We start from the raw sequence: 12,626 nt of genomic DNA, 5'->3' as shown, positions 1-12,626 counted from the left end.
GGTGGGGGACCTCCTGTAACTGTTTTGGTGGCCTTTGCAATGTCTACCTCAGTCTGATTCTCTGGTTTTAAGTATAGCTTTTGATCTCCACACCGTGTTCTGTTCCTTGTAGCTTGTATGTTCATGCTTTACATAATTTTGGAGATTGTCACTCAGATGGCAAGAGATAAAGTTGTCTGTAGGATTTCTTCCCAAGCCTGAAATTCAGAGAGCAGCTACTTACACAAAGAGGGAGAAGCCATGTCCCTGCAATTGCCCACACCCAGGCAGCATCCCACCCTCAAGGCTCTGCTCCTGCAGTATAATCACAGCAAATGTTCCTCTCAGGTGAGAACAGATTATGCCAACTCTAGGAGAGCTCAGGAAACAAAACTGATCCCTCTTTATCTTGAGGGGATTGGAAGAGTCTGGTGAGGATGAGCAGACTATGAGGCTACTCCTTGATTAGAGTATTTAGAGCCAGCTGGAGATGATTCACTTGTTTTGAGGAAAACCAGGCACACTGTATGGTCAGGTGTACCTGTTGCTTCTCAGCATGATTTATGTCATTTATAGTTCAGAGTGCCTCACTGGAACAGATGAATAGTTTTAGCACCCCCAAGAAACATTTTCCTTCTGCCATCCTATTAGAATCATAGAATGGTTTGGGGTGGAAGGGATCTTAAATATCTTGTTCCAACCCCCTTCCAGGGAAGGAACACCTGGAAGACCAGGTTTCTCAGTTGCCCACATCCAACATGGCCTTGAACAATTCCAGGGATGGGGCACACATAGCTTTTCTGGGCAACCTGTGCCAGGGCCTCACCACACTCACAGTAAAGAATTTCTTCCTAATATCAAATTGAAATTACTCTGTTCTAGTTTGAAGCCATTCCTCCTTTTCCCTTAGCAGGGACTGAGGGCAGTATTCAGACATCCAACAGTGTGGTTTTTTGCAGAGGCACTGAGTAAAGTGTTTTATTTGCACTCATATTAACATGGCTTTGATTTATATGTTGGTCTCAGTGTCACTCAGACTGGCACAACAGAGAGGTGTGGGACCGTGGGATGGGGAAGTGGAGACATGTATCTGTGTTTGCTGCTGAGGAAATTGTGTGGGACTCTGCATCTTGCAATGCATTTTATAACATATTTTATTTCCTGTATTTTGATCAGAAAAATCCTCCTCACAATGCACCAGCTACTATGAGTAACATCCAGCTTCACAGTGGGGGAGCAAGAACCTTTATATTTTTGCTTTTGCTTGGTTATGAAGTCACTGTTTGGCAATTCCTCCCTGCTTACAAAGGCTTAGATGAAGCTCTGAGGAGGAACGGATAATGTTTGCCTGTCTAATGATTTAAATATTGATATGTGGCTTAAAAATAGGAAAAAACAAAAACCCAACAACCAGCAACCACACAACAGGTAACAGGTTTTATTCAGTTTCCTGCATGGACGCTGCTTATTTTAACTGGACAACAAGCATTCTTCTGAAACTCAAATAAGGATGTCCTTGGGTTTTTCTGGCCACCCAAGGGGAAGCTGTTCTTTGCTTATATACTGCTTGTGATATTTATCTCCTTTATTTACCTCCTCTGGAGCTGCTGTTAACATTTTGCCTGAAACTGTCACTGAAAATATTTTCAGGAGAAATATTCATTTTTTTAAAGAATAAACTGATAAATTATGAGCACTAGTGTTTCTATGTAATTTTTAACTCAATCTACCAATTTGAACCTTTAATATTGTCACTGCCCAGGGTGTTCTTTTCCATGAATGTCATTGAGGTGTTGGGGGAATCTGAGGTCCTCTACATCTCTGTCCTCTGCCATTAATCCAACTGAGCATCACTCTCACTACCTCAAGGTGCAAGTCTTTGCAATGCACTCATATGCACAACTGAACCAACAACAGGACCTTTAGAAGCCTCTTGTGTCTGCTGACTAGAAGACTATTCCCTAAAGTTTTTCTTTAGGAAGAATTATCTAATTCCATGATGATTTATACCAGAACTGCTTTATGCCATTGCATTATGAAGGCCAGACCTTTTGGTATTAGGTGCCAAACAATCTGCAATAAATAATTTATTAATAATTGTTTATTGCCATTCTTTTTATTAAGAACTAAAACATGCTTGGCCACCTAAAAATATGAGTTGCTTTTTTGGCTGCAATCCTTAATAGTGCAGACCTTGCTAGTCTCTGGATTCTCTTTATAGCTGGATCTTCGGCCTCAGAGTTTGACCTTAGTCTGAGAGTTCCTTAGGTTTCTATGACTTTGCTATGCATTTTTTACTTTGACCAGTTCAGTTTAGTGGGTACACAGGAAGATAACTCTTTGTGACCCCTATAATATCTCTGCCATCCAAATGAATTTACCAAAATTTAGGGGATTAATAGGGAAAGGTTTAAAGAAGATGAAGACCTATTTCTTTTATGTCCCAGCACCTAGTCCATTTGGCAAAGGACATAAGGAAGGTTGGAGCTAACCTTGTTATGAAGTCACCAGTACTGAGGTATCTTCATGTGTTTCTGATATCCAAGGCAGTGTTGTCTGGGCAATGAGGAAAAAAGGTCTGCCCAGCATCCTCTTAGGAGCTGAAGGTCTCTGAGTCTTCTGAGAATTTTGACTGCCTGGCCATCATTGCCCAGAAAGGTTTTGGATGCCCCACCCCTGGAAGTGTCCAAGGCCAGGTTGGATGGAGCTCTGAGGAACCCAGTCTAGTGGAAGGTGTCCCTGCCCATGGCAGGGGGTGGAATGAGATGGGCTTTAAGGTCCCTTCCAACTCAAACCATTCCATGATTCTATGATTCCATTATATGAAAGTGTCATCCTGGGTGCCTCTGTATAATCTCCCCAGCTTTAGGTGGCTGTAGCAGGTTCAGTTCATATCCTGGGCAGAAACACCAATTAAGTGTAGTGGTTTGGTTCGAAATATCCATTACTTACTTATTTTGCTTCTGTGAGATAAGAATTAGGAGAAAACAAAGCAGGCACAAAACTTAAAAGAATATAAAGAAGTTTATTAACAGACCTAAACGAAAGAAAAAAAAAAAAATCAGACTAAACCTTCAGAACACTTCTCCTCCCCCCACCTTTCTTCCTTCTCCCACTGACAACATAAAAAGACAACTCTTGAGATTTTTTACCAGTCAGTTTACCACCTCTATAATAATCTCTTATTCCATTCACTTACGGAGAGGAGTCTCTCTTGCTCATGCTATGGAGACATCTCCACAAGGAACAGTTCTCTCATGGCTTCAATGTTACAGCAAGGTAGCCGCCCAGGTTGGTTCTCTGCTCACATGTGAGAGTTCCTTCCCTCAACTTACAGCTTTCCCCACAACTGCTTTTGAGGGTTCAATTTTGAGCTACTGGGGTACCATTTTAAGGTTGACCTGTTCAGAAGCAAAGGTTCTCTTCACCTATCTCTGGGAGCATCTACATTTCTAGGAACAGATGTCTTCTTCTTCCCTGGGACCAAGGGTCTTCATCACTTTTCATCTCTCTCTGTTCAAGCTTCTCATCAAATCACAGCTACTTCAAGATCTGCTTATTTCAGCACAGGTGCTTTTGCTCACAATTGCAGTTTGAACTCTCCATCCCCCATGCTTTCATGAAATTACAACGGGTGCCCTGATGTATCACAGTCCATCACCATAGCTTTACAAGAGAATAGCAGCTTCTAGGTTTGAAGCATCTCCTCTTTCTCCTCTCTAGGGGCTTCAGCTCCTCCTTCTTTACTGACTTTGGTGTCTTTATGGTGTTTTCTTCACGTACCTTCACCTTTCCTCTTCCTCTGACTCAGGAGAGGATTGATGTCTGCAGGCTTCATCTGTTCTGGAGAATCTTACAGCACTAAGAGAGTTAATCTCACCCGGGCCTTGCAGCTGGAATTCGCCTTTTGCTGTTGGTCACCTAATTTCTGCCAGGTGGTGGCCAGAGCTCGTTTCGGTGTAGCATTTTATTTCGGCAGCCACACAGGGAGGGGCTGGCCGAGCTGCGGGGCCATCCGCACAGAGCAGGGCCGTGGGTGGAACAGGGCCATGCAGCTCTGGGGTGGCTGTCTCCCGGGTGGCCTGGCCCGCACTGAGGGGGTTGTGCCGGGTGTCCAGCGAGCAGAAGCAGCTGAGATCTTCAGCCAAGCCAAGCCGCACTGCAGCTGACCTGGCCAGGCCACGCTGAGCACGGCCTGGCCCTTCTGGGCTGCGCTGAGGGCCCCCAGTTACCTGTCTGAAAGCCGGAAGCAAGAGAGATTTCCCAGGGTTGATTCGTTCTTAAATGTGGATCACAGAGGCATGTCAAGCTTCTCAAGTGGCTTAAAAAAGTTGCCAATATTCAAACTAGCCAGTTGATTGGTTCTATTGGGTCTAGAGGAAGCTGTAAGCACCTCTTTGCAAAAGAATCACTTCCGTGGCTGATGGAGCCCTCTTTAACTAAAAAACCAAACTATGCTAAACCATGACAGTGGCTTAATCAGAAGCACCAGCCAAGCCACTGGAAATCAGTTTCCTAATGGAAATATTAAGGGCTGCTTGGGATGTTTCTGAACATGAGACACACAATGAGGGAAGGCTGACATTATCATAGTGTGGTAGTAGGTATCCAGTTAGATACTCCCTGAAGGAACTGCAGCCTGTGGAAGCATCTGCACTGGAGCAGGGAATGTGTGAAGAGGAGGGACCAGCTGAGAGATGCTTTTATGGACTGACACTAACTCCCATTCCCATCCCCCTGAACTGCTTGGGAGGAGAGGAGTCTGAAAAAGTGAAGCCAAGCCTGGGAGAAAGGGAGTGGGCTGAAGAGAGGTTTTATTTTAATGTCTGAGTTTGTCTCTTACTACCAAATTGTGAATAAATTGAATTAATTTCCCCAAAGTTGAATCAATTTTGCCAGTGGCAGTAACTGGTAAGTGATTTCCCTGTCTTTATCCCATCCTATTTTTCAGCCTATTTTCTCCTGCTGTTCTGCTGATGAGGGGGAGGGAGAGAGCATGTGGTTGGGAATTTGGCTGTTAGCCAAGGAAAACCCACCACAATTTTGAGCAGCAAAAATCTAAAAAGAAGTGGCCAGACAATTAGAGAATATTATTCTTTGGAACTGATCTAGTGGAATGGGCACATGGTAAATCTTCAATATCTGCATATGGAGGAGTGTCCTGTTACACTAATGTGTAATACCACTTTAACACCCTATTGCTCTTATTTGGGAGTTATTAGACTTTATGAGTAGTCCACATAGGGTATTTTTGTCAACTAAAAAATTGCATTGCATAAAAATGTAATGAGAATTCAAAGGGTCCTAAGGCATAATTCTTGCACTTGCTTTATAAAAAATCAGGATCAATACCATCAATTAAAAACTCCTGCATAGTGCAAGAACAGCATAAGGGAGAAAAAGATCAGGTAGCTTAGATTTGGTTGCTGTTATGTTTAACTAGATACTGTGTGTATTTAGAATATGAACTGCTTTTATTTTCTTCTCTGAAAACTAAAATGTAAACAGGGAGTTTTCATGCCCAAGATCTTGACTGAAACAGATACCTAGAAATGTTAAAGGTTGTGCTGGAATTATATCCCAGTTGGGAAGGAGCTGCCAGTTGGAGCAGGCGGAGTAACGTGGGCTTTCAGCTGTGAAGGACATGGAACAATTGCCTCTGGAGTGGTGCTTTTTTTGTTTCGTTTGGTTTTGTTTTGTTTTCTCCCCATCAAACTCCTTTCTTCAGAAAGACAGATCTAGTTCATTCATTATTACACACCTAGCAAAGTTTTTATTGGTAAGTGTAGCCTGTGTGAGATGTTGTTCACAGGAGTTCACAGAAAATTTGGTGTTTTCATAGTTATAGTGATGTCTTAGGTTTTAGCTTTTATATTTTCCAGATCCTGTACTGCCTAGTGTGTAACTCTGAAACTTCATATAGCCTGTTAGCTACTGTTCTCACGTTTTGGTTAGACATAACAAGCGCTCTCTGGACCTGAACTCAAGGACACCTTGTTGTCTCAGGCCCTGAAATAAGTAAACTGAGCCTCTGGACAGGGGGAGCAAACTTGGGTTAATTACATCATTACTTGAAATTATAATTGGAGAATTAACCCTGATATGCAAATGGACAAAACTTATAAAAGTGTGAAAAACCTGTGACCCAGGGTCCATCTTGGGTAGAGCCTTTTGACTGCCCAAGGTGTACCTTTGAAGGCCCTTCAAATAAATACATGCTTTTATTCTCTTAATCTTGTCTAGCCTCTGCTTTCAGGTAGCCACTTCAAGGCATCAATAGAATGGTTTAGATTGGAAGAGACTTTTGCATTTAGAGACTGGGACAAAAATTGGGCCAAACCTATCTGCAGATAGTAGTGGGTCAGAGGAATTTATAAACAAAGAGACCAAAGGAGGGAAAATTCAGAAAAAGGGAGACACACTAACATGGTGTTACAGCAGGTCAGTGGGAGGTCTGCAAAGAGCTGGAGGTATCCTGAGATACAACGTCCTGGATTGGATACTGTACTGAACACTGCCTCGTTTTTCTCTTCCATGGAAGTGGTGATGAAGGAAGACTAGGATGAGTTTTTCCTTTGTTTAGACTGAGCTCATGTTTTGGGCACTGGAACAGGCTCCCAGGCAAATGGTCACAGCACCAAGCCTCCTGGAGTTCAAGAAATGTTTGGACAGACAATGCTCTGAGACACATAGTGGGATTTTTGGGGTGTCCTGTGCAGGGACAGAAGTCAGACTTGATGATCCTTTTGGGTCTCTTCCAACTCAGGATATTCTGTGATTCTATATCTAATTTAAACCAGTGAAATTGCTGATGTTTTCTTTTTCTATCTTCCTTCATCTAACTCAGGGATCCCCTATGGGATAACAAACAACCACAATACAACTGGTTTAGAGATGATTAACAGAATCACAGAATAGAAAGGACCACAGTGAGACATCTGATCCAACCTGCCTGCTCATGCAGGGTCACTCCAGAGCACATGGCACAGGATTGTGTTCAGACAGTTCTGGAATATCTCCAGTGAGGGAGACTCCACACCTTCTCTGGGCAAATGATTAATGCTAACATTTTCTTGATAAGGTAGACTTGACATGGAACAGAAGAATGATAACTACTATGTATAATTTGAATGTTCCTAGATATGAGATTAGCACTTTTGTTGTCTTTTCACTGATGTTTCCTCTTTTTTTTTTTTTTTTTTTTTTTTGTGTTAAATTTTTATCACTCCTTGTATGATCTCACTGCTTTTTATCATAGATGTTTCTCTATGTCTCTCTCTTACAGGAGGCCAAGTGCTTTTCACAATTCTTCTTCATTATTCACACATCAGGCCATAGTGTCCACTCTGCCTGGTGTAAAATAGGAGGGGCCAGATTAAACCCACTTTAATTAAGGCTAAAAAGCAGAAGAAAAGATCCTGAGCATGCCTGTTCTCTTGAGCACTTTTGAGTGCAGATGCCCAGGATGTGCTCTCACAGAATTTTAGGTTGGATCAAGAGGTCACTTCTCTAACGGTGTGTAATTTTTAATCCTTTCTCTCCAGGTATTACCAGATAAGAGCTGGACTGAAGATCCCATCCAGGATTCCCCACAGGCTGTTTGCTACGGTTGCAGGACAGACAGGTAAGAAGGTGCCAGAGGAATGTGACATGACCACAGCTGGGGTAGGATGGAGAAGGAGAGTCTGTGTGGGGAACAGGTGAGCCTGGATTGGGATCCAGACCTGGTTTTCCCTTATAATCAGTAGTTGTTCATCTTTGTTCTGGTAAGGGTTTGTGTCTGGTATTGGGCTTGTGTCTGTCAGAAGAGGAGAGGAAATTCTCACCCTCTTATCTGAAAGCATCTCTCTTATATGTGGCTCCTTGCTGACAATTTTTCAGTTTAAAATTATGTTATGTATGTAAGGTTCTCTTTTTATTTATTTTTTCTTTTATAAATAATAATAAAAAAAGTATTGTTCAATTTGGAAGTCTGATTCAATTAAAAGGTAAAATTATTAGACAAGTTTTATAAAACACAAATAGTTATACCAAAATCTGAGGGAATCACCTAAAAAAAAATATCCCAAATTCAAAAGCTGAATAAATAAATTTCCTTGGAAAATCAATGAATATATAAATAATTTAGTCTAGACCTGGAAAAACATCTCATTGTGAAAAATCCTCATGGAAGAAACAAATTTATTTTACAACATATTCCAGTGTAATTTGACTTGGCATATCCAGAATCCCCTGGAGTTCCTTTGATCTCTGGAAATGTCCTTAAATTACAGCAGTTTCAGGCATAAGTAGTCTTATACTAATGAAATAACCTCCTTTGAAGACAGCTAGAATTTTACTTTCTTGGGGCAAAAACTACTCAATAACAAACAATAAAAAAGCCAAACTACTCCTGTTTGGAAGAAACTGGTTTATACTTACTTTTTTTCCAGAAAAAATATTTTCTTTTCCCTCATACACCTTCAGCATCAAGAAAATACTGAAGATTCTTTCACCTCTTCTAGAAAAAATTCACGCAGACACATGGGCAGGGGAGAGGCGAGGCTGGCAGTGCAGTTACAGGATTAGCAGTTGACTTGCATAGTGCTAATGCAATCCAGACTGGGCTCTAATAGCTTTATAGGGCTAACATCAAGACAAGGGATATTTAAGCTATTAAGGCTTTAAACAGTTTCTCCTTGGCTATCTTTGCAAGTACTTCCTAATTGATTTCATACATCTGCAAGAGAGCATTATTTAATGGGACTGAACTTAAAAGTACACAGGCCATAATGTGGGTTTTTTTCATGCCACTGATCTCTCTCAGTATGTGAATAGCTGGAATAGGGCTAATTAAATTGCTGAGCATGTTTCAATAAGACACTCCTATTAAAATAGCATTACAACAAAACAAGGGTGATTTAAAATAGTGAATAAACTCCTACCTCACCAGCAAGAACCACTATAAAATAAGTGGAATTCATGAGTTTGGTTTAAAGGAAGTATTTTTAATCTTTCCATTATCAGGTTTGTAGGATCTCTGAAAACTGAGAATATATTTTGGAAATTATTATGTAAATTCATAAAGTAAAAACTGTGAATATATGCAGTAATAAAATGTATAAAATATGTAAGTATATAAAATAAAAAAGAGGCCGTATTTATCTTCCAATGCACATGGCTTTTTATTTTTATTAAATGTGCAGGATTTACAATAAAACCTTGGAAACTGACAGCATTAGCAATGTTTTCTTCCCACTAGATGTTTTCCGCAACAGAGGCAAAAAAACTGCAGTTTTCAATAATTCAGCAGAGGGAAAGCTGAAGTCTGACTGGGTAGTCCCTTGGTGGTGACCAACTAGGTGTACTAGAACTCCATCCATGGCACAGGACTGGCAGGTTGCATGGGAAGCCTTGGTGACCTACCACGTGGTCTACAGTTTGTCCACATCTTGTCTACAATTTAGGAAGACAATGGGCTGTGTGGCTTAATCAAATCACAGGAGAGCTGTGTTGGAGCCCAGGAGCCCCTGTGGTGTGGTCACTCATGTCCTCAAAGGCTGACTGTTAGCTTGTATTGAGTCAGGGTGCATGAACAGGAATATGCTGTGAACATAAATATATTCATAAAAACATATACATTTCATTCATACTCCTGAGCATTTTTAACAAGGTGTGTTTCCTTATGGACAAGACAAGACTGGTGGCTGGCGAATTTTCACAGAATCATGCAATCATAAAGTTTGGTAAAGACCTCCAAGATCAAGTCCAACCTTAGGTCCGAATACCACCATGCCCACTAAACCATGCAGTGGAGTGACACTTCTACTTGTTTTTTGAACACTTCCAGGGATGGTGACCCCACCACTTCCCCAGGGAGCTTGTTCCAATGCTTATGCACTCTTCCAGGGAAGAAATTTTTTCTTATATTCAACCTGAAACACCCCTGACTCAATTTGAGGTAATTTCCCATTGTTCTATCACAACTTGTCGGGGAGAAGAGACTGACCCTCACCTCCTTTCAGGGTGCTGTAGAGAATGATAAGGTCTCCCCGAGTCTTTTCTTCAGCCCAAACCACCCCAGCTCCCTCAGCTGCTCCTCGTAGGATTTATATTCCAGATTAAGGTCCTCATTTTTGAGCAATGAAAAGGAGAGAGGGAACAAGGCTTGTTGTGTACAGTCTTCAGTTGCTGTCATGCAGGTTTTGTACCCCCACAAAATTTAGCTTCCTGCTTTTAATAGATACCATGACTGAAGCCTGATTTGGGCTTGTGAAGAACAAATTATGCTCTCTGCTCATTCATGTGCAGCTTGTAACAGCACAAACTCCATTGCCTTCAGCACCCGTCCTACAGGGCTGCGTTAGTGCAGACATATCCTGAAGTTAAACTCTAGAAATGCCTTTCTGAGTGGATTTATGGGGCTTTGGCCTCTGATGCTCCTCAGCAGCTTGGCTTGTTAACATCACCATGTGATGGTATCTGCCTGCAGCATACAGTGGGCTGAGCCTGTGGGATCCAAGCACGAACAGCTAGAGGAGCAGGGAAGGTGAATATGCCATCTCACAGTTATAATTTGTATAACTAGCTCCTTGGCTGAGTTGTCATATGACCCACTAAGTGTCTTCCATAAGATTTTAAGCTACTGTATAAATTCTGGGGCAAGGATTCATAGAAGTAATAAATATGCAGTCATTCACTGATTTCCAGGCTACAGGCACAAGCTGAAAGACTGCAGGAGTTTTTCTTAAAAACCTGTATTTAAAACATTTTTTTTTCCCTTAAGCATGCAAGATCATTCCTCAAAACACTGGGAGAAAGAGCACTGCTAAGAAACAGTTAGGATTAGCTGTTTTATCTTCATTTTCTGCACTGTATGAAAGAGGGGAAAATGGAGACCAGAGCAGTACAGAAGAGGACTAGTTAAAGAACATGGTATGCATGGGATAAATCTTGGCAGCATTATTGCCAACAGAGGCTATGAGGGCGAATTACATTGTTGAAGATGCCTGATAAACCCAGTCTCAGAAAGAATATAAATTTCCATTTCATCTGCAGTGTTTTGCAATAGTCTACACACCACTTGAATGCATGACTGTTTTGAGAGAGAATATATTCTTTAGTAGTGAAAGTTGCAATTGGGTTTTTTTGTAAGTTTTCAACCCACTATGCCTCACTCCCATGTAGTGCCACCAGGGATACTTGTTTGCTACCAGCTTGCCTACTTGTTTACCTTACAGGCCAAGGAAATTGTTTTGCTGGGTGAACATTAAGAAAAAAAAGTATTTTGCATGGCATATAACTAAAGAAATTACTCAGGACTGTTGTGTCCTGATCTCCTTTTTACTCCACCCAGAAGTACCACATTACCAATTCTCAACACTCTAAATAGACAAATGTTTTTGAAAACTTGACCTGAAAATGTAATTACAAGTAATACAAAGTGTGTAAGAAAAAATTATCACCAGCTATGCTAATCTTTATTAGACTGTAGAATTCTTCCATCTAATTTTAGTCAATTAAATTGGGTTATTGTTTAAAAGTGCAGAAAGCCAAGGACAGCCAGGAATGTGGTTCTTTCTTAATTTTTCTCATAAAAGGCAGGGGAGATAAGATACAATATTTCTTCCAGACAAGTCAGGAAAAAGTAGCTGTGATTGCCATTACACATTAACTCTTTTTATTGGTGATGTAAAGGTGTTTCATGTACCGACAACGTTATGCTTTGTCATAAAATGGAATACCTGACTTTAGGTGACAAGAAGAAGCACAATTTCAATTGTGGTATGCAAAGAAAAATAAAAAAGTGGGACCATCAGAAAATCATGTATAAATATGATCATTTAGGTTAGAAAAGATCCCTAAGATTGTGTCCCACCATTAACCTAACACAATAAAGTCCACCACTAACCCATGTCCCTAAAGCAAAGAACATTGCTGTCACCTCTGTCTGAACTATACAAGTTCATGATAATCCACACTGAACTCCTTTTCCTATAAACTTAATTATATTTAATTAAATTAAGTTTGTTGCTACCTTGCACCTAAGACATAATTTGAAGGGGTTTTTGCATTTCTGATATGCTCCATAATTAACTGGTTTTGCCTGTTTTTAATAAACAAGGGGTGATCTTAATCTCCTCGTTAATGTTTGACTATCTCAGAGCAGTTCCCAGTGAAGGAATTCTGCTTCGATTATTAAACAGAAACCTTTTCTTGTAAATGGCTTCTTAATGCAGTCAAAACAAACAGTTGCAGTTAGTTGCTCATTAGAGCAAGGAGAAACAGCACCATGACTTGTGGAACAGTATGGAATTGCAGTCATTATTTTCAATAACTTTTTGAAAGGTAATTTCTTCCTCCATTAAGTGAAGGTAAGGTTACTGTTTTTGAGGTATGAGGAAAAGGGGTAGAAATGTATGCTTTAGGAAACACATGGGTTTGTTTTCAAAGCTTATTAAAAGTAATCTGAAAATAAATATGCATTTTCTATATAAAATAAAGCATACCTTATAAATACAAATTTTATCCAGAAGGGACTTCACTGTGAGAGAAGATGTTTTGGGGATAAATTGTCTTAGAAAACCTCAGCTGTGAGGTCATAAGAGATGACCCCATCCCTGGAAACATTCAAGATCAGGGTGGATGGGGCCCTGAGCAACCTGGTC

At 40.7% G+C, this 12,626-nt stretch overlaps 1 protein-coding gene across 1 annotated transcript in view; it reads left to right on the top strand.

Annotated features, from left to right (window-relative positions):
• FAM135B (family with sequence similarity 135 member B) overlaps positions 1-12,626 on the top strand; it is a gene marked incomplete at both ends in the record, with an annotated part of 136,536 nt that overhangs the window by 20,872 nt on the left and 103,038 nt on the right. The window contains one exon of the mRNA XM_082303309.1: positions 7,524-7,603. Within this exon, the coding sequence (XP_082159435.1) occupies positions 7,524-7,603 (80 nt within the window). The remainder of the gene's footprint in view (positions 1-7,523; positions 7,604-12,626) is intronic.

Source organism: Coloeus monedula, assembly GCF_965178545.1.
Source record: "Coloeus monedula genome assembly, chromosome: 1".
In the NCBI taxonomy this organism is placed as follows: Eukaryota; Metazoa; Chordata; class Aves; order Passeriformes; family Corvidae; genus Coloeus; species Coloeus monedula.
The sequence above is the reverse complement of the archived record's forward strand: the minus strand, read 5'-3'. Positions and strand labels throughout refer to the sequence as shown.